At 34.1% G+C, this 23,892-nt stretch overlaps 1 protein-coding gene across 1 annotated transcript; it reads right to left on the reverse strand.

Moving 5' to 3' along the window:
* Positions 1–4,910: 4,910 nt before the first annotated feature.
* On the reverse strand, positions 4,911–18,062 carry LOC149074641 (uncharacterized). Its single transcript, XM_089247042.1, has 4 exons — positions 17,050–18,062; positions 15,626–15,714; positions 13,971–14,163; positions 4,911–8,385 (listed from the first exon to the last, which is right to left on the reverse strand). The coding sequence occupies exons 1-4, from the start codon at positions 17,885–17,887 to the stop codon at positions 8,120–8,122; spliced, it is 1,386 nt and encodes a 461-aa protein (XP_089103168.1). The 5' UTR covers positions 17,888–18,062; the 3' UTR covers positions 4,911–8,119.
* Positions 18,063–23,892: the final 5,830 nt, after the last annotated feature.

Here is a 23,892-nt window from a genome sequence, read left to right on the forward strand (position 1 = left end):
CAAGTATTCAAACAAATTCTACGAAACTTGCAAAAGATTTGACGACATAAAATCACACATCTGAATTACAACTAGAAATACAATACCGAAATTCAAAATAAAACTATTCCATATTTTGTAAGACATGAGTATTTAAAAGAAATAATTTTTAAGCACGTATGCGCGACAGATATAGATTTTATTTTTCATAATTTTGTTGTTAACTATATAGGGCAACTTTTTGAAAAGTACAGTTGAATATCATGAAAACACAAAAAGATATACGGGATATATATCGTGAGCTGTAATTTAAGTTACTGGCTGTTAGTATCTGGATGATAAGGGATTTTCCACAAATTGATATTTCGATTATTTTCTGTCATCTCTGGTGTTATATAAGAGAAATGCTAGAACATAATCCACATGTATGGTGTCTAAATGAAGAAACTGAAGAAATTAACCAAATGACAGAAAATAATTTAAATACCAATTTATGAAAATCTAATCATCGAAGTACAGGCGTCGGTCGGTTTACGCGATTAATTGGTTCCGCAAAATAATCGCGTAAGACGAAATCGCGTTCAAGTGAGTTGAATTACACAAGGGAAAGATAGGGATGGGGAGTTAGTTTTCTTCAGAAGTATCAAAACATTTTACCCATTAGCAAAGAAACTATTTTTTAATGAAACGATTATTCAAACTAATGACTTATGTGAATTTTGGCAATATCAATGACTTAAGTTAATACTTTTTTCGCCCCTTCACTACTTCTGATTTATTCTATCAAGTGTGGATATTTTCTTTCCTGAAGAACCTGACAAACCAGTCACGGCCCAGGCTCTGTCCCTCCAGGGATGTAAGCCTTTTACTCTGAAGAACCTGGTATGATAGGCTGATAACTATTTTTAATGAAACAGTTGAGATTCGGCTAACAAGCAGCATTTTTCATCTTATAAAAACTTTAATTGCAAAGCCAGAGAATTCCTGATATTTTGAGCAAATGTAAAAATTCTAGTGTGTTTCGCCGGAATCGTTTTTTTTTTTCGATTAAAATTATCATGACGTTGTCCAATGTGTTACCAAACGTTGTTCATCAGTGAGATCTGGGGAGTTGTATCTGAAAATTTCTCACACACATATGTCTCAGCTACATTATCGAATCCACAGTATTTCATCGTGAAAGGATTTTACTATGTTATATATCCTCAATTTCCAAGCCCATTTCCAGGATAGAAGTTCTCCAAGCCGAATTTTGCAGGTTGGGATTCCTAAAATAAACTTTTAAATATCGCGTTATAGCGAAATCGCGTATAGCAAAACCGCGTGGAGTGAGGGGTATCTGTACTCTAAGCCAGTAACTAAATTACAGCTCACGATATTACGTATATCTTCGTTTTTTCATGATATTCAATTGTAATTTCCACAAAAGTTGTCCTATATACAGAGTGTTCTATAAGTGCTAATGCGGTCTGTATCTCATCAATCGTCCAGCATAGAGGCATATAGTTTCAGTTTAAAAAAATGCTCAAAAGGCGTTGAAAACTTATCCGAAATCAGTTTTGATAGTGAAAATGTAGTGTCACCAAATAAAAAATCTAAATTTTCATGCGATCCCCTTGTCCTCTAACTTCCAATTAGAAAGTTGTTACCTTGTATCTCCTGAGCCCAGCAGAAAAAAATTCAGCGCTTTTAAGTGTAATATTCGCTGAGATAGTTGAGTTCAAAAATCTGGGAAAAGTTATGAGAGAAAAAAAACTAACGGACAACGCTCCTATCCCCTTATGCTGTCCTTTCCCATTTTTTGAATTCAAATATCTCTGCGAATATTAGTTAAAAACATAGGATCTCTTTTGTTGCACTCAGAAAAGACTGGACAAAATTTTTTTAATTGGAAGTTAGAGGACGGAGGACCGTGTAAAAATGTAGTTTTTTATTTTGCAAAACACTGTAAAACAAAATATGTCCCGGGAAATATTTTAACGCCTTTCTAGCATTTTTTAAATGAAACCATACCTCTATGACGGACGGTTGATGAGATAAAGGCCGCATTACTACTTACATGACACCCTGTATACAGTTAAGAAACAAATTGTGAAAAATACAATTTATTTTGTCGCGTATATGCGTGCTTAAAAATTATTTCCTTCAAATAATCATATATCTCGTGAAATAACCAATAGTTTATTTTAAATTTCAGTATAATGTGTAATTTTCATGTTAAATCTTCTGTAAGTTTCGTAGAATTTGTTTGAATACCTCGCATGTTATAAGCCAAATACCTACGATGAAAATGAGAGTTTTTAGAAGAAAATTCATCTTTGTGAAAATACGTGAAATTTTCACGAAACCACCCGCTCTTCTTTAGGGGGTGTTGGCTGAAATGACCTAAATCGTTAGGGTTTAGCCAACTATGGAACCTGCTCCGCTTCTGTCCCTGCTGCAGCAGTCAAAAATAATTTACTTTCGAAGCTAATCTCAATTTGCTAGCAGAAGAACGTGACGTGTTGTCGTTGCAATTTTTTGTCGTTTTCGTTGATTGCAACAGGCAAACCATTATGCCACTTGTCATTGTATAATGAGACCAAATATAACGGAAAAGAAGGGCTCTCTTTCTCTCTCTCTCTGTCCGATAAAATACGGGATCTAAGATTACAGTACAACTTTTATTCCTACTTGGTTGACCCTTTGACACATCAAACTGGGCCTGCTGCCGCAAAATGCATAGTCGAAAATAAAATGTGATTCACCTCCTTGGTGCAACTTTACCAGCTTTTAATAGGGTTTTTTTGTGATAACAAATACAAATACAAATACAACGCCACAACAGGCAAAATGCCCAACGAGGTGGCTGATAAAAGGAGGGGGAGATTCATAACCCATATGAATCTTGATTTCCCGTATTTTATGAAGGAAATATGATCAGCCTAGACATTTACCGTGTTTTGTGAATTGATACTTTTCTACTAGAACACCTTTCTTGGTCCAGGACCCCTTATTGAGTCGCATTTGGCCCGCAGGCTGAAGGTTTTGTACCCCTGCTCTAAACCCATGACAATGAAAGCTCTGAAAAATTAAGATATTGTAATGAGTATGGCAGAAAACCATGTACAAGACTGCAAAATATCCCTGGAATATTGAGGACCATCTGTGGGATCATAAGTTAAGGACCATCTGTGCGATGATGCCACACTGAATGAGGATGAAGCATTTTTCAGATGTCCGTTGAAATTAATAATAATAATAAATTTTATTGATTTGACCAGTAGGTCCTTCAATGAGTGGCAATTCATTGTTGCTACATTTTACAGTCATATTTACAAAATATACCATGCATTGGGAATATAATGAAGCACATATGTTGGTGTCAGAACAGTTAATATAAGGGTTTTTGTGACGATTTTTTGATTGACCTTAATATTAATAAAACTCAAGTTATTGTATTCAAAAAATCAGGTAAATTGTCAAAATATGATAAATGGTACTTTAGGGGTCAACAACTAACTACCACTTCGACTTACATGTACTTGGGGGTCCCTTTTTCAAGTTCCGGCAAATTTTATACAGCATACTTACACTTTTTGACAAAGTCCAAAACAGCTATACTACCAGTAATAAATATACTTAGAGGAGCTCATAATAATTCCTTGGTCACGGCTTTAAAACGTTTTGATTCCCTTTTGCTTTCAACAGCCTCATATGCATCTCCCATTTGGGTATTACAATTTATTGATAAAATGGATCAAATATTTAGTATTTTCGCTAAGAGGCTATTGATAGTTTCCAGAAATACCCCTGGGTACGCTCTGAGAGCTGAACTTGGCCGCCCAAGCCTCAGTGTTTCGTTTAAAAAATATATTTTAAAATTCTGGATACGTCTGCTTGAAATGAAACAATCCCGTTTGACAAGAATAAGTTATGACCAACTATTTCAATCTTGTAATTCGTCCATTAATAATAAAAATAATTGGGCATTTCACGTAAAAATATTCTTGACAGTGCTGGCTTCGGTTTTATTTGGGTTCAACAAAATCCAAGTCTTGTAGAAGCTTATCTTCCACTGATTATCAAGAGCATAAAAAACCAGAGTATCCAAACTGATTTCTCCCGTATTGCAAATAGTAAAAATTTTTCTCACTATAAAGATATAAAAACAACTTTCCTGATGGAAGACTATTTTTTCCTCCCTTTTCATATCTCAGTCAAAAGGGTTTTTGCCCAACTCAGATTTAATCAGACATCAATTTTTGTTAATGGTAAAAACTTTTCTATAGATCCCATCAGCAATTGTACGTATTGCAACCTTTTGGTATTTGAGAATTGGAATCATGTAATTTTTCACTGCCCTTTTTACTCTAACCCCAGATCCAAATATTTAAATCTCTCTTCAGGTCCCGCTAATATTGCTCAATTACTTTCGATCACTGATAACTTATACTCAATATATCTATTTATCTTATCATGTATTCGCCTACGCTCGCTCTGTTTGGACTGAAGTCCATATTTTTCTATTGTTATTAATGTACTTTTTCTTTTATTACTTGCTTTTTGTCCGCTCTGTATGTATATTACCTATTATTATTTGTCGGTATATTATAATGTTTATTCTGTGTCTGCTTATCATTCATTCATTATTTCCCCTTACCTTATATTAACTTCTGACACCAACATATGTGCTTCATTATATTCCCAATGCATGGTATATTTTGTAAATATGACTGTAAAATGTAGCAACAATGAATTGCCACTCATTGAAGGACCTACTGGTCAAATCAATAAAATTTATTATTATTATTATTATTAATAACGGTATTTAATAACGGGTGAAATTAACTGATACAATCGTTCGAATTCAATTTCCAATTTTAAAGAGTAATTGAAAGTAAAAAAATCAAAAATCAAAGTAAAATCGAAATCAACGAGGAAATCAAATTATGTCATTTACAAATTTATTCATATAGAAAAAGAAATCACATGAATTGGCACACTTCGACACCTTACAATTACAGCGTATCATTCTCCACACAATTAAAAGATGTTTACTAAAAATATTACATCTTATCAACGCTCAATTTATGTTCCAAAAAAAGTACAAAAAAACTATTCAAAGCAATCGATTAAAAATAGGTAACAGTAAAAACATTTTGGAAGAGTTATTTTTAACATACTAAATTCTGGACTTATAAGTAAATATTTTTCATCAATTTTTAAATGAAGCCCTTTTGATGAACCTCGGGCGTTTTGGTCCTCAATCATACGAAGGCATTCTGTATTGCATTAACTAAATAGGTAAATCTTAATTGAATTTATCACGATTTCCTTCATTAGACTCAACGAGATCACTGTTTGCAGCCAAATTGTTATCTTGAATGAACTATCATGAAATATTTGAGAGGAATTTCATATTCACCAAAATAATGCAATGAAAAATTCGGAATATATTTTCACCTCATCAAATTATGAATCGCATTTTTTTCTCCAATTTATTAATGTTTTCTATTAAAAATTCAATTGCATCGAATAATTTTTAAATTCATCGGTTTCAGAAATCAAAAAAAAAAATTAACCCTATACTAAGCATTGATTTGATCAAAAACGACGAAAAAAATGATATAATTTAGATCGTTATTTGAAACAGATTGACTATATAAAACTGACGCGAGCGATTTTCTCTTAAAAGCACTTCTAATAATGGCTGCATTATAGAAAAACTTGAAGAAAATGTTGATTTTTATTTTTCATTCTAGAAAATGTTATATACTCATCCTATATATCCTCTAGTATGGTGGACTTGCAACCTGAGACAACATCAGAGAGTAAATTATGTGTACTTATAAGTGAAGCCCGGAAGTTTGGGCACTAAAAATGGTCAAAATATGCAGGGAAAAAGCGACCAAAAATGCTTAAAATAAGCACTAAAAAGGCATTTATTAATTAATGGAAGAAAGGAAAAATAACTAAAAGAGCTAAGATATTCGGGGTCAAAAATACGACTGAAAAATTGGTTGCATTCACTCCGTCTACTGTTTTAATTATAGTTTAACTTGGATAATAATTCAATTATTATAAATTTATTTCACGCCAAAATAATTGTTTGTGGTTCCTCAGGGTTAAGTCAATCAGGATGATTTATGTTCATCCCGTCGCACACTTCTTAGGGCCGCTATGGTCAATTTCATCTAATACTGAATATGTGGTTGTATAAAATAAATAGACATGGTGGTTTGCAGTGCATTTATGGTGTAAAAATAATCAAAACAACATCAGCCTCAGAGCCAAAATGAGCCAGAGCCCTGTCAGCTGCTACCCCCACAATGTTTGAGAAATGATAGTAAACTGATGACCTCTTGCGACAGACATTATACAATGCAGTTCGATACATGAGCAAGACGTGTTATGAAAGAAACTCCTCATTTTTCTCATCTTTTCTCATACATGCGCTGCATTTATCTGAAATTCTAAAACGTTCGTGTCCAACACCATTTGGCCAAAGCTAAGTTAATGTATGATAACACCACGTTTTCTATCTCTCAGTGCACTTAAACCTATTCGCGTTTAAATGGGGCTGGAAGACGGTTCGCATTCTAATAATGTGATTCATATATAAGAGTTGGAGATTTTAAAAAGCGTGATTCTTTTGAAGTTTTCAATGCTCAAAATATCCCCGTTTTACAGAATATGGCCTCTGAAGCTGATAAAAAAACATAAAACAATGTTAAAATGGACATTTATGGCAGGGAAAATTCGAAATGACATTAGCGGCATTTCACTGGACTTCCGGGCTCTACTTACTCAAAAACGCCACCATTTTTTCTACCTGCAAAGGGTGATAATTAGATCATTAGCGTTGATAATTATTACTATTTCCATCAATAATGTTGCTGACGAGTTACGCATATGTTCCCTTCACTGACTCAATGCTAAAAAAAACTTGTTGATATCAGTTGATATCAACTGTGCGTTCAATTTTAGAGGTGCTCCACAGCTCTTAGGCAACCATGTTAAAAAATTTCCTTTTCATTTTCTAATCAAAATACCGTTGTCCTTCTAAAAAATTCCCTTTTCAACTAAATTTGCCTACCGATCTGCACATTCCAATCACACAGCTTTTTAAGCCAAAAAAATATTGCATTTCTTGGTGTGTCTGTCTGTTCTACCCTCCATAATCTATAACAGTAAGTGTCTATCTACATAAACAATAGATAATTTTACAACGTCACGAAGAAACACTGATAGATACCTTATAATCCAGTAAGAAATTTATATACATTACATTTTATATATAAACGTATACATTATGTATATATCCGGTAATAAAACACACTTCATGCGTAGTTTATCGTACACGCACACATATATCAACAATGACATCAATGCCATACAATGATTATTACGTACACCGTTAATTAATTCGTATCGTTATAAATGATTATTGGCACACGTACGTTGAACTGCAATAATAATTGTTTCTACAGTATTTATAGCGAAAATGAAATTTTTGGAATTTTTAAAAAATATTTCGAATTTTGTGCAAGTTAATTATATTGTTAGTCTTTGTTGTATGGCAGATCTGGCACTTGATAACAATTTGTTGTTTTATTGTTAGAAATAGGGGAAAATTTTCCTAATTTCTAATATACAAACATGTAAAACATTGTTTTGAAACACGTTCCCGAAAATGTTTGATTGGTCGATTGAAAGTTCCATAAATAATAAATTTTAGGTATTTGACGGTTCAAATATTACGTCGAAGATTTTTCTTTCAATTTTCAGCACCAAATTTCTCTCAGTCTAATTTTTTTTTTACTATATATATAAACTCGGAATTTCGTTGAGAAAAACACATAAGGCAAAAATGATCATTAGACAACCATTAAAGAGATATCTGAATGTCTTTCAAAGACATTCGTATTCAACATGAATAAGTAAATTGAAAAGAAACATTATGATAATTTAGGTTCCAGCCCATAACTTATTCAACACGTTTCCATTCAAAGAGATTCAAAAATAATCAAATATGATACCATTAGTATCATGTCTTTTGAGCTAACATAATGTCAGAAAACTTCCAGCATGTACAAATGATAAGTAATAATAATAATGGTAAAGTTCACAGCTGCTTTTCAGCTTTGTTGGATTCAATTTAAAGCACATGCAAATTATCGCAAGACTTCGACTTGAGACAAGCTCTTTGCAGTATTTTCTTGAGTACACCCGATGCTTTACAACTGGGATTTATAAAAGATTTGCGCGATTGCGATTCCCTGCGTTTCTTATGTTTTTCAGCTTGTTTCTGTTTCATTCTGATCTGAGTAAGTATCCCAACAAGAAGCTCGTCTACTTGGTGATTGATTGCCACTGAAGTTTCGATAAACTTGCATCCCATTTCTTTAGCTAATGAACGGCCTTCTGTGAAAAAATAAAATACACACATATGTACACACGTAAAAAAACGTGATCTACAAAAAGTGCGAATAATAAAAATTCATAATATATGTTTATAGTCTGTCCCCACTCGCAGCACTACGCCACGCTGATCCACTAAAAAACCGGTTTTGAGGTGTGTCTGAGGTGGTTTGAATAATTTTTCCGTTAAAAACCGGTTTTTGAGTCGTTCGGCATGGCGTAGCGCTGCGCGTTTGGATCAGGATAGAGGCTCATCACACACATTCGGAACTTTCAAATATGAACAGAGTTCTTTGTTTTCTCTAAATTAAAAGTCTAGTTTCTTCGTATAATTATTGTTATCATTTTTATTCATGGATAATCAAAGGGTTAAAACCTGAGCAAATTATAAATTTATAGTGAAGATAAATTACATTATGTAAAAATTCGACACGATAGAGACTCAACCATGTATTGGAAAATTAAAAAATTCTTCAATAAATATCCTAGAAATCATTGTCAAAGGTCAGTATCAGTCAAGAGTTACTTCACCAACATCTCACGAATGACCGTAAATACAATGTATATGGGTCATTCTCACGATGTTGTCGTAAATTGTGTTCCCAGCAGTTCACGATAAACGTAATTCTCATAGAACTTTTTTTTTCGTCACTTTCTATTTATACCCCTGTCCCTGACACATGTCGCAACTTTATTTATAATTTTTTCATCATTAGAATTTTAAAATTCGCTGGAACAAAATTTCATTCCTTAAGGGTGTAGTCACCACCAACGTGGCAACTTATTTTTAGCGCAAAACAATTACCACTTTTGTGGCGGTCAATTGAAGATAGCCGACAAAAAACACATACACAAACAATGAAATTTAAAATGAAATCAATCTAAAATATGCGATGGTCAGTCGAAATGTGAGGGAAATGCGGAAAACTACGAAAAATTTACACACCTCGAGGGTCATTCAAAAAAATTTTTAAATTTGACAAATTTAAAAAAAAGTACGATAGACATAGTGAGGTAAACCGGTGTTTGAAAATTCCTGCTACCATTTCTCTCGAATACTCAAGGTTATTTCTTTAAAAACAAGGAACCATTCTTTTGTTATCAGCTTTACTCGACGAAAAATTACAGAGGAAACTGACGACACGATGTGACCACTAGAAGAAAACTCGTTCCCCACCGAAACATGTTCAACAAGATTCTCGGAACAAAATCAAAAATAAAAGCACACCTAGTGGCTTCAGATACCTTCTGATACAAAAAAATTATCAAGTACCAACTTATGAAAGCCTTTCTCTCATTGATCTTTAGCCGATAGGTTCTACCAATCGATACCCTGGGAATGGGAATCTGCTAATACGACAACCCTCTTACGCTTACACATGTAGGAAATTTCCTCATAAAGTTTTGAGATATAATTCGGATGCTTATTCGGGGGATTATAATAAACTCCTACCATAAGCTTATGGCGCTTTTTGTTTTCAAGTTCAACCCACCTACTTTGTATGTTACAATCTCGAGCCTGCAAACATGATTTCACGTAAATCAAGGCTCCACCCCCCTTTCCTGTCAGATCTATTTTTGAAAAAGTGTCGTATCCTGAGATGTGTAAGAAAAATTCTTCCCCATTGCTTGCCCAAGATTCTGTAGTGGCTGTAAGATCTAGGCCCTCCACACAGCTGTCATAGTTTCTAAAAAATCGTTCTTATAACAAAAGCACCTGGCGTTTATTAGCACACATTTTAATTTGTAAATGTTCATTCAAATCTATACAAATGATATAAATAAAGTGTGTTTTCCCCTGAACTGCTACATCCCAAACTTTTTTAATATTCACAATAATTTTTTTTCTCATGTAATAGCATTTAGGGTGCCTCATTTGCTTAATACAAACCCTCAGAATTTTTTCCCCCGGATATTTCAATGCTTGCCCATTAAGGGTTAAAAAAATTGTTGCTGAATTGTAAAATGCCGGTGAAAACTGGGTGTAAAAAAATTAATTGTTTCAAATATCTCTATCTCTTTCTTTAAAAATATAATAGTATATTTTCTGGAATAAGAAAGATTAAAAAATATCTGACATACTCATTCGGTACGTATGGTTCACTTTACTTGAAATATTTTTGAATCACTCCGTTGACTCCTTAGTGACGATATTACTTTCAGCAATTGCCAAGATGAATAGAGCTATCGTCGGCACAGTTTTAACACCAGCTGATATGAGTGAAAGACACTCGAGTGACACTTGTCCTTGTCAAACAACCGTTTTAGAAGTGAGTAAAGAGCTGGCGACTTGATCAACAGCCAAAGACAGAGTACATACATATACACCCTTTTGTCAGTTTTAAAAATTTCCCACGCTACCAGACCAGCTGTGTTAGCCAAGTTGCAGTGTGTGTCAAGAGTCAATTGAGACACTTATAAGAAGCGCATCCACGCTCCGTATCTTTTTGGCTATTTATTATCAATTCAAGCTTCCCAGACATTTTAAAAATATGTTTAGTACAAAAAATATATTATTTTTTCCAGCTTTCTATCCCAAAATCAACAATATTGATATATATTTTTTACAAAATGATTTTTTTTTTTTTTGCTATATCATCATCGTATAAGGTTTTACGTACAATTCATGCATAAAACTAAATTAAAGCATTTAAAGATACAGTCAACCCTTGGTTCACGAACGTCTCGGTTTAAGATCAGCAAAAAAAATCTGGTTTACGAACTAGTCTTGGTTTACGAACACGCAAAATGAACTAAATTCCTAAGGAAGCATATTTCATAGTCTGAGAATGCTTCTTTTTTTGACAGAATTTGGTTGAAGAATCATATTTAATCAGAGAAAAAAAAGTTCATTTCAAACTTTATGAAGCTCTAAAGAGAGGAACTTCTTTTAAAGATGTTTTGCAATAATATCTGACATGGAACTAACATTCAGTAACTTCTGGTTCATTCTCCTACATTTCATAGTTCTTATTTACAAATCTTGGCAGCAAGTGTCTTACAGAACCATTAATCTGCCTCGGAGTATATTTTGTAACCAGATAGTGTTACAAGAGGAGATTTTGAGGGCTTTGACACTGAAATTATAGATGATTCATATCCACGAACAGACTTTGCCATAGCACCGTTTTCATTTCGTTTGCATCATTTCTTCCGAATTATGTTAATTTTCCCAGTGTTGGTTTAATGATAACCATTAGTTATGCGCAGAAGCTGTAGTGGAAGTTCACACTCAAAATCTTCAGAGTCCCAGAAGCGGGATAATTCATTTTTTATATCGATTCCTACGAGAAAAATTATTTCGATTTGCGAACAATTCGGTTCACGATCGGACTTCTATATTAAATTAAGTTCGTAAACCGAGGGTTTATTGTATAGTTTCAAAGGGATTTTATATTTGAAAATATTTTACCGTAAACAGAGGGGTGACTTGGTTACATAATCTAATTTCTCATTTAAGATGACCCCGTAGCCACTGCAAATGAAATAGGAGGTGATTCCAAGTCTAACCGCCAAAGTGAGCTTCAATGATCGAAAAAACGGTGTCTAAAAAACCTCTCATAATTTTCCTTAATACTTTCATCATAACCTATGTTCTAAGGGAGTTGGTGCACCCGAATTTTCGAGAAACCACATTTTGCAATTTTTCAATTTTAAATACTATTAAACTTACTGTGCCTAACTGCGTTCGAATTTTGTTTTGAAATATTTTAATATAAGCCACTGGCCGATATTATATGTGCTAATGTTTTCCATTAAAATGCTTTTTTTTCTCAAAACTATGTGTTTTGCCGGATAATGAATATTTTTTCAAACATCACTGGTTCAAATGTCTTGAAACTTGGTGTGTCTCTTAGCACTGAGGTGTTACATGCTTTAAGGGGACTTGAAACCTTTAACACACTATGCTCTAATAGAAATATCATTAAAAATTAACGAATGATTTGTTTCAAATTTTTTTACACGGTTTTGATTGTATGTGCTATCCTACACTGGTAAAAAGTTTCACATATCTGAAATCCTTTAACCGCTCATACCTCAGGAAGTATTCGGAATATATTCGAGTATTTTTTGATGTCTGAGAGTAGATCTCGTTCAAACAAATCCAATAATACCATTCTGGTTTTAATACCTCTTCCAGTCTGGGCACCAGGCTCGTGGCATGCTTTCGTAAAAAAATATTTTTACGCTATATCTCGAAAGGTTCTCAACACAAATAAAAGGCAATGGCGTCATCTGTTACTTTGTTCTGAAGACAAATACGATGATACCATACAAATACAAATACAACGCCACAACAGGCAAAATGCCCATCGAGGTGGCTGAGAAAAAGATGCCCATAACAAATATGGATGTCATATATTTCAAAATGTTAAACATAATTATTACGGATGTTAATAATTGTCTTCCGATCTGGACATCACGCTCGTCACCTGCATTCGCAACGAAATTATTTTATACTATATCTCTGGTAGTTCGCAACACAAATAAAAGCCAATCCCATCGTCGGATAGATATTCTTAAACAAATGCAATGATATCCATTTCATTAGTAGTATAGTTTCATTAGTCAGTGGTAACCACACGATTCACGCCACACAGAACGTATGCACGTCAAAACTTGCGGCCTTGTCTATGTATAACACAGCCTATCCAATATTTTTTTTCGTTAACCACACAAGTTTATTACGTCTGCGACTAATTTCCAAATCATTTAAACCGCCCCGGCAGCATTGAAAACTTTAAAGTAGGGCTGGTTCGATTAATCGGGTCGGTTAATCGATCAATTATTAATCGCAGTTGAAAATTTTAGTTGAGTATCGACCCGATCAATCTGATTAAAATTCGTATTAAAAGTTGATAAACTATTTTGATTTGTTTGACGAAACCGATTAGGTGTTATATTGTAATTACACAACTCGAAGGAAAGTTGGGAAAGAACAGCATAAATGAGGGAAAGAAGAGTTGTCTGTTAGTTTATGATGTTTTTTCCCCAACTTTTTTTCGATTTTTTAATTCAAAAAATTTCAGTTAATATTGCTCACAGAAAAGTGGAATTTTTTTGTTGGTCTTAGGAAAGACAGAATAACAACTTTCTAATTGGGTTTTTGAGGACAGGGTGTCCGTACAAAAAGGGAATATTTTTATTTTAATAACTACACAATCCCTTGCAACATGAATGACATATCTGAGTACTACATGTTATTTTTGGACACTTTTTTTAATTGAAAGTATGCCTCTAGAATTAACGATTCGCCAGTACAATGCAGCAGGGGAAATTATGAAATCATCCCTATTATGGGCAACTTTTTCTCAGTCACCTCGTTGCGTATTTGCCTGTTGTGGTGTTGTATTTGTATAGGTATAGTTACCAATACTACGTTTGCTATAAATGATTAGCATTTGATAATATTCGATTAATCTGTAGTTGAATTGATTAAAATTTTTTGATTAATCAGTTAAAAGTTTAATCGATTCCCAGCGGTACTTTGAAGACGTCTACCCTACAGGAACTACAGATCTGATTCCCAATAGATTGCTGTGCATAATTGCAATCATTTTAATGTGACGTAATAAGTGATTTCTTACCTTCAGTAGATACCGTTCTCAATCGAGCAAGGTCCGTCTTATTTCCAACCAATATCACAGCAACTTTTTCGTCAGTCAGGGATAGTAGGTTTGGGAGAAACTGCTTTACGCGTTGGTAGCTTCTGCGACTTGTTACGGAGTACAAAACTATGCAAGCGTGAGGCTGTAAATTCTTAGTTTTGATACACGACATCTGGAAAAATATAAAAATAAAAATTTTCCTTGAGTACTGTGTATCCGCCACAAATATCATTGAATTCGGGTTACATTCAAATGTTATGCGCTTAGGAAAAGCTGAGGTGACTATAAAACAGTCTTTAACAGTAATTCTCAACTCGGTTGCTTAGACGTTGGGAAAGAGTGCCGAATACGATTTAAAACATTTTCAGTCTTTAATAAAGAAGCCGTATAATATTGTTCAGTCGTATTTTTTCAGGCTAATCTTATTATGCAAGGTGGTTATGAATAAACTTAAATTACTCAGACGTATATAGCGCCCAACCTGATGGAGGTATTTTGATGAAACTTAGTATGGATATATGGACCATGGGGGAAAAGACAGATTTAATGAAAAATAGTTCAATTTTGACCACCAGGTGAAAAAGTAGCGATTTTTTATTGAAGTTACCTTTTTCGTATGGCGCAAACAACATATATAACAAGTTTCAATGAAATATGTTTAACACAACGGGCGTTACATGGGTCGGAGTAGCGTCAGTATAATTAAACTGGCATTACACAGCTTAATTATACTGACACTACTCCGACCTATATAATGCCCGTTGTGTTAAACATATTTCATTGAAACTTGATATACACGTTATTCTGACCATGGAAAAAAGATAGCTGCGATAAAAAAGCGCCACTTTTTCACCCAGTGGTCAAAAATTTAACTATTTTTTTATTGAATCTTTCTTCTTTCCATGGTCCATATATCCCTGTTTCATCAAAATACCTCCATCAGAATGGGCGCTACATACACGTCTGAGTAATTTAAATTTATTTATAACCACTCTGTACTATCACACGTCGTAAAAAGTTGCAAATTACTTTGAGGCACGGTACACACTGGCGCTATATAGCAAGCGATGCAACATGCAATTCAACACGGATTGGTTAAAAACAAGAATTTCAGGTAGCTTGCAGTATTGTACCAGTGTTGAATGCCCCTAACATACACGTCGTACATTACGGTTGCGTATGTGATTTATTTTCCAGGTTCGTGGCAAAGTCAACTTTAGAAGTGTCGTGAGATGGAAAATGCTGAAAATTGCTGTACTGCATAAGGTTTCTCTCATGATGTTATGCTATAAGCTAGAGCATTGCTTTCCAACTAGTGGAACCTTGGGGTTCTATGAAAGCTTTTCTGGTTTTCTGCAGTATCAAAAACTAAAATTTTCCATTGGGTGGTAAAAAATATCCATATTATAGAAATTTTCATGTTTGTTTGTGTTCCGCGGCATAGTCTCATAACTATCAAGAAATCCGCACTAACTAAAATGATGGAGACTTCAGTGCTGGAGTATTTCTATCTAGTAAATATGTTTCACGTTGTTAAAATTTAGCTACTTCATTGTAATTACTAGTACTGTACTGATAAAAATCTTGCTGTTCGCTAAGAGAAAATAATACAGTATATCAATGTATCAACGCACCATGTCTTCCGTGAGCATCTCTTCTTCGAATTCCAATTGAGCTTCTTCGCTGTTCAACACTATAGTCACATAATTATCACTATCGTCCTCTACAAATATAAATAATAGCAACTTTTGGAATAAAGTAAAGCATAAAATTGAATCCAATACACAGCTCAAGTAGCTAAACAGCTTCATAGACTTTCACATCATTCACATATCAGTACCAAATTTGATAAGATTTAATTTTACCGCAACAATGGCGCCTATATTACACGATCCCTAATTAAACTGTTAAACTGGACCCTAATTTTTTAGAAGCTTGCTTTTATTTTGTTTTTCAATTGTTTAATAGAACATAAATTTGAAAACTCCTGTATCCGATCGCTCAATCATTATTTAATTTAATATCAAGTTCCATATGAATCATTTTTAACATAATCATACACAAAAATGAAAATTGTGAAGTTTAAAATATTTTTTAAAATTTGAATTTTTCATTGATTAATTTAATAACTTTCATTTAAAATTAAAATTCTGAAAGTGCATTAGATGCGTCAGAGAAAAGCTTAAAATTTTATTTTATCTTTTTCTTAGCTATAATTGGATGTTTACCTGGATAAGGAAATGGATTGCACAGATTATCGAATTTAAAGGAAAATTCAAATTTTAATTAAATAATAAATCTAACGAAAAACTGTGTTTTGAAAAGCAAGTGGAAAAATCATGAGTCATGTCACTGATGTCAATCGATAACATAATCACATTACATTATAGTTTTAGTGACTTTCTTTAAAGAGGTTCCGATTAAAAATAATCCCAGAATTATACAAAAAGAAACTCGTGGTCTGGAACCAATATATTCAAACTATTCAATCATATTTTGAAGGAAAATTGACAAAACATCGATCGGGCCTTTTTGTCATTCATGACAAAACATTAAACGTTAATCAATTATTGTCGCCCTTATTGTTGCTTTCATAGTTTGTTCACATTTGAAAAATTTAGCATACGTAAAGCAGATCGCAATAGGGAAACTAGTAAAATAATGCATGTCGTTCGTCACTCACGTTGCATAAAAATTTCATCCTGTAAAATATATGCCTATATATACTCATATAATAAAACTTCTTTGAATACACTCCTTGATTAATACACTCACCGATTTTATTCAATGATGATGTATCAGAATTTGGCCACGATATTTGCCACTTTCAATATAAAAGGCATCTTAAAAACTTACCTTTTTTCCATTGAGAATGGGTTTTGTATGACTGATAATATTCTACGGCCTTTCACAACAAATCAATTTAATTTAAAAAATCATTGGAAATCATCACTTTCTAAAAAGCTTCTGATATTATTATAAAAATTAATGAAACCTTAATTATATATCAATTTGTTTGAAGTATGGCATGGTTAGACAAGCGAGATGATGTACTTACCATAAGAACTTTCATATGCGCATATGTATTCAGAAGTCATAAATTGATTTTTGAGTGAAGTCTTGCCAACATCAGGCTCACCGATAATCAGTACTTTGTGCGTTGGGGCATTTTGCATCGAGTTCTGAAACACGCCAGCTTCTTTGGCATATTCACAGGTTGACTGTCCTGGTTTTTCACTCATCAATAGGTCGGGTTGACATCGAAATCCACCAGTATGGATGGATGACTTAGATCTGAAGGAGTCGCCGCGGTTTATGATGCGTTTCGAAGTGACACTAAAATTCCTGAGCCTCGTATATTCCGATTCGTCACCCGGAAGTGGCAAAGATCTATTCGATACAGTACGTTGCTGTACTCTGACACCACTAGAGCTGACTTCACTGGGTATACTAGATCCTCTGTGCCGTCTTCTACATTCGACTTTCCTCTGAGCAGTTTTCACCGACTGAGATCTCGAAACTTCGCTGCTTTTTAGTTTTTCCGCTCTTAAGTTGGAAGACGTGCTTGATTTTGTGAGGTTCTTGGACAATCTCCGGTAAAGAAGGCTTTTGTTTTCCAAATCATCATTTTCAACGCCGCATACTTGCAGCGGGCGAAGTATAACCTGGTAATCTTTTTCGTCCTCTTCATCATCAACACTTGATTGTGGTAGAATCGAGTTCGTATCCGACCAGTCACTTCCGCGCCTCTGCCGTTTACTTATAGCCACCGCCAAACTGTTCGGACTACTGTCCGATTGGCTTCTCGGGATCATACTTTGACAGTTAGTCAACCTACTATACGATTTACTCTTGTCAATAATCGACATAATTTCGAAACCCGAGATTATTCTCATACAGAAATTAATTTAAAAAATTATTTTCAGTTTTCAGGATCTTGATAATTATTCCAATTCAGTGTCGATAGCAACTTGACGATTGCATACAGCAATTGCGAATAAATTTTTTACCACGAGACGCTGCGACGAAGAAGATAACTTTATCCACCGAAAGGAAGACCGAGATTAATTCCACTGATGCAACGGTTGCGAGTTTTAAAGAGGGAACTGCTCGGTGACGTCACCGGTGACGCCACTGAAACATGCTTACGATGAAGCAGCCAATACAACTCTTACGATACGTTCCCACGTGCTGTCAACGTCACTGAAAGAGGATGATGGGGGATGCGGAGGATCAGTGACGATGGAGGAGGACTTTGAGAACGAGGTGAATTCTCTCATTTTCTTGCTGCTGCTGCACGTGAACCGAAAGCCATGTCTGTGTTGAGACACACGCACAAACATGCATTATTATTATTGTATTTTCTTTTCTGCCTTTTTCTTCTGTTACGGCTAAACTTTCTTGTTCTTTGTCGAGTTTTCTTTGGCCCGTTTCCCATTCTTCCGTTCTCACCTTCATTCTGAGTAATATTGCACAGAACGATTTTTATCCTCCTGATGATATTTCCGAGTCGTAGATATTTATTTTGTCTGCCGACGATTTTTTTCTTTCAGGTTAGTTTGATTATACAGGGTGTCCCGCACACCACTGGTACGTAGCTTAACCTTCTCAACGGTATTAACGAGATAGTCAATTCGCGATGAGTCGAACTCCGATAACTCGAATATCTGTTTGAGTCGAAGTTTCACGCAGCCACAGAAGTTTTTCTGTATTTTAATGTTAAAAATTTTCCCTTATGACTCAATGTTTTGTTCCTCTGAGTCAAAGTTTTTGGGAATGAGAGAAATTTAAAAAAACAGCATTTAGTAATAGAATTTTTTTTTAGCATTCAGAATTTAGAAATAGAGTTGAGCATTTAGCAATAGAATTTTGCAGGATCATTCGGTGGGTTCATTTGTCTGCTTGCAAAAAGTAAATGACTTTCTCACGTAAGAAGGACAAAAGAGAGAATGTCAGTTAAAAATGACTGAATTTTTGGCAGAAAATAAGCTGAAAATTAATCATGTATATTAATTAATATGAGTATCATGTGTGCGTCTGTTTTCATAATACAGTATGTGCTTAGGGATTTATTTCTAGATATTCCCATTCGATATAATTCAATGTGATTAAATTAGAATAAAACTTGTGTTTTCGAATTTCTTCATCTCCAGTAGTTTGGCATATTTACTAATGCAATATTCGTAAATAGCGATATTACTTTCATAAATCTTTCTTTTCCCCCACTCTCTCTGAAATCGGAATTCCCGATAAGTCGAACTAACGATAACTCGAAGTTTTTTTGCCGGCCGCTGCACATTCGACTGATTGGAATTTGATTGTATATCGCCTTCTTGAAAGTCTTTTATTTTAGCATTGACATCCCAAATACAGTGAAACCTTGCTACAACGGTACCAGTGTTCGACAATATGCACCTAGATGTGTGATACACTCATCAAAATTCAATTTTACTCCTCCAAATTTCGTTGAGGAGTGAAAATACTCCTCAATTAATCCTCCTGAATTTATGTAGTTTTTTTAAATAGAGATATTTCTTACTGATAAAAATACCGCTCATTTTACAAAAATATCCCTTAGGCCGGTATTACACTATAAAAGTTTGATAAAATCCCTTTTATAAAACTCAAAAAATCCAACCAATAAAGCCCATAGGTTACATTCGAGCAAATGCAACCGATGCCCTTATTGGTTGCATTTTTCAAGTTTTATCAATGAACTTATATGAAACTTTTATAGTGTAATCCCAGCCTTATGATTTGAAAGAGGAGTAACATTGATCTTCAAAATTATTTCTCGGATAATGCTGAACGGTACTCGATATATAACGATAAAACCCTTTACAACGATATTTTTCCAAATCTTGTCTAGAATTTTTCCAGTATAGTCTAACATTAAACTCATCCTGATACAACGATATCCTTTACTACGAGATAATTCCCACAAAACCGATAATTTTTCAAAGACATTTTGAAACAGCTAGAATGATATTTTTTATTTTTGAATGCTTCACTAGTTTTTGTCCTCTCGAGATGCAGAAGAGATGCCAACAACAGCATCAATTTCGTGGTGACTGATGATAACGCGCGGATAACGTCTCTACAACGATATTTTTTCTTAGTCAGCACAGTATCGTTATATAGAGGTTTCACTGTATTTTTTAAAGTTGATTTCTTAATGAGAAACATATTTTCCTCTCTTTCATAGGATAAGAACATAGTGTGGTAGGTTTTCCGATTCGGAAAGTCGGTCCCGTTACGGATTGGTTAAAAACCTGAATTTCACGTTTTTCTTTACCAATCCGTTAAAGCTGGTTTCCGATTCTGCAATTCGGCACCGTTACTGATCGGTTAAAAACCTGAATTTCAAGATTTTTTACCTATCCATAATCGCGCCGACTTTCCCATATTCGGAACACCTGCCGCACTATGTTCTTACCCTTACTTTGCACCAGAAAACGTAATTAACAAAAACAAAAAAATTTACAGAGAGTTTGGTGATTTCTGTTACACACTCGTAAAAAGGTTAATAGAATTTTAGGGTTAAACGAAATACCGTTTCCCCCTCCGTGTAATCGTGTAATGCGTGGATTATACGTTGAAAAACACACCGTGACTTCTTAAGATCATATGCCGCGCGTCCAATCTGCCGCGCTTTTTTTCTGGATAGGATGGAATAGAAATAAATATTTTTAAGAATTATTTAATATGCAGGGTGTCCTGTAAGTCGGCATTTCTCATCAACCGTTGCTTAAAAAATGCTCAGAATGTGTTCAGAAATTACTCTACGCTAGTTTTGAGAGTCAAAATGCAGTGTGTCATAAAATGACAGAGAGAGAAATCTAAATTTTTATACGCCCTCCCCCTTCTCCTTCAACTTCCAATTAAAGAGTTGTTGCAATGTTTCTCTCGCGTGGCCAACAAAAAAAAAATTCCATGTTTCCAAGTGCAATATTTTGAGGTATATCTGAATTCAAAAATCGAGAGAAACGTTAGGAAAGAACCGCATAAATATGAGACAGAAGCATTGTCCGTTAATTTATGTTGCTCTTTCCCAACTTTTCTACGATTTTTAAATTCAAAAATACCTCAGCGAATATTGCACTTAGAAACGTGGAAATTTTTTTTGTTGGCCTCGGAAGAGACAGGGCAACAATTAGTCGTTAGAGGACAGAGGGACCGTAAATATATTTAGGTTTTTTCATCTTATGATACACTGCACTTTCACTCTCGAAACCGGTACAGAGTGATTCTTGAACATATTTTGAGCATTTTTTAAATTTTTTAATTAAGAACCATGCCTCTACGACGAACGGTTGATGAGATAAAGGTGAAATTAGGACTTATAAGACACCCTGTATAGTGGCATGTGTCAGTAAAAAAATCGAAAATTTTTTTTCTCTACTTAAACTCTGACAACCAACCTCTTCCATTCCGTAAAATTTCATTATTGATGAATGAAATTTTTACATGCTTTACACCACTGGGGACTACGCTCTTGTGACCATAAAGACGTAAAACATTAAAATTAAGCGTTTGCGTGAGAATTATTTTGAATTGTTGTACAATGCAATAAAAGATGAAAAGAATTTAGTACAAAATGGTTTTGAATAATGTAATTAATTTACATTTTACAGCATTTTGAACATTGCTTTCCGTACAATGCTTTGAAAAATTATCTAAAACTGCGATTACGCTTTCGCCTTAATACCGGGATCACACTATAAAAGTTTGATGAAAGATCCTTTACAAAACTTGAAAAAAACAACCAATAAATCTATTGATTATATTAGCTCGAATGTAATCGATACGCTTATTGGTTGCATTTCTCACGTTTTATCAAAGAGCATTAATAGAGAAAAAATGCATTAATAGCGATAATGATTAAAATTCAATGAGATACAGTTTTTTGTAATCAATAATCCAATCGAAAGACCAATCACTAATTTTTTGTGCGTGTGTGTGAAGTTTCGGAATGTGTCACGTTTCAATTAGTAACATTTCAAGTGGAAGAGATCCTTTGTTGTTGTAAAATGGTTGCCTTTTTCTTTCTGTGCCAGTAATTCTTGCCAATTAATTCGTTGAAAAATCTTCATTCCATGCCGTTGCTAAGTTCTTGACGAGGATAATGACGACAGCATGAAGGGAATGAATGAATGCATTCGTTCAGCATGAAGGGAGAAATTTCTGGGATTTTCCAGTTCCAGCATCTTTCGGGGAACGGAGCTTTTCCAGGAAACTAACGTCGAAAAGTTGGGAAAAGAGCGACACACATTTCTCGGATCATTACGAACATACTCCGCATAAAGTAGCGACCGGAATGTAATTATTGGAAAAATTCATCCTCTCTCTCTCTCTCTTTTCTTTCTTTTTTATTATTATTCAGTTTCCAGTAAGGGTAATGTTCGCTTTGATACTTACCAGTAATTAATACTTACGAAATCCCCCTCATACATACCAACTTTCATTTACGTTAATGGCCTTTTTTGACATTTAATAAATGAATCTTCTTATTAGGTTTATTTTAATAAATGTTTATATATATAGTCTCGATTAACGCATCACAAGAGAAGGACTGAGATATTAATCTAACCTCGTCTGACTGGAATTTAAAACTCGTTCTTCAACTGCAGAAAGCTTAATACAGTACTGTAATATACAGGGTGCATAGCAAACAGGGGTATGGCATTTTACTGGCAAAAAGGTTGATCTTAGAGACATACTTCCTATCAGAAAAAGTTTTCAAATAACGTGTAGTACTCAGTGTCGTTCATGTTTCAAAGGTTTGCATATTTATTAAAATAAAAAAATCTAACTTTTCATACAGTCCCCGTGTGCCGTAAAACCCAATTAGAAAGTTGTTTACCTGTCTTTTCTGATGCCAACAAAAAAAATCCATGTTTCCAAGTGCAATATCCACTGAGATATTCGAATTCGAAAAGTGGAGGAAAAACGCCTCCGTTTTTCGAATTCGAATATCTTAATGAATATTGCACTTAGAAACATGGAATTTTTTTTGTTGGCATCAGGAGAGACAGGGCAACAACTTCTCAATTAAATTTTCGGACACACGGGGGCTGTATGAAAAGTTTTTTTTATTTTAATAACTATACAACCCCTTGAAACATGAATGATATATCTGAGTACTATACGTCATTTAAAAACTTTTAATAATTGAAAATACGCCTCTAGAATCTACTGTTTGCAAGTAAAATGCCATACCCCTATTTGTTATGCAGCATGTGCATTTAAAACGGATTGTTTTTTATTTAGATATGAATTAATTCCATTTATTGAAGTTCTAAAATTATTACGTTTTGCACTAATCAAATCAATACAGTCGATGGATTTTTCAAAATTCACACTGTAAGGGGAACATAAAGGGGGAGGGTTCGAAAAAGTTATATGGGGCAATCAAGTTTCAAGATATGTAATCTGTAACATAAGCAAAGTTGATGCTATCGGTCGCCCAATAATTCCATGGCAAACACTGGTATGGAAAAGTGTTTTCAGTGTTTTAATTTGGCCCATAAAAAAAATTAAGGAGTTGTCACTTTGAAAAATGATTACGTCACTTCCAAATCTGTCAAATTTACTGAACGTACACCAAAAGTACAGTTTGGCATTTTCGAATCTGATAACAGTGCTATAACCCTCAGCGAAATCGAAAAAGCAAAAATCGATGTGTGCAAACCAGTTTTTTCCTTACTTTCAAATTTTTACGCGATTGTTATACCCCAGAAATACAAATATTATTGCTTTGATCAACCTGCTGAAAGTTTGTTGTTCATTTGATTTGTCACGTTTAAATGAATAAAGCTGTGCCGAGATGGCAAAATGTTATAAGTCACTTTCTGAAAGTTTTACGATGGTAAATTTGTAGATTATATTTTGCTAACATGCG

Source organism: Pholcus phalangioides, unplaced genomic scaffold, assembly GCF_987345545.1.
Source record: "Pholcus phalangioides strain wild (caught in Gottingen) unplaced genomic scaffold, Ppha-v1.0 ptg000017l_1, whole genome shotgun sequence".
NCBI lineage: Eukaryota > Metazoa > Arthropoda > Arachnida > Araneae > Pholcidae > Pholcus > Pholcus phalangioides.

Bases quoted from the DNA above. Each gene is read 5' to 3' on its own strand.
- LOC149074641 (XM_089247042.1), bottom strand. From the start codon at position 17,887: ATGAGAATAATCTCGGGTTTCGAAATTATGTCGATTATTGACAAGAGT. The intron at 15,715-17,049 runs GTAAGTACATCA...TTATATTTGTAG, and splicing joins CGCATATGAAAGTTCTTATG to AGGACGATAGTGATAATTAT. The intron at 14,164-15,625 runs GTGCGTTGATAC...ATATTTTTCCAG, and splicing joins AGATGCTCACGGAAGACATG to ATGTCGTGTATCAAAACTAA.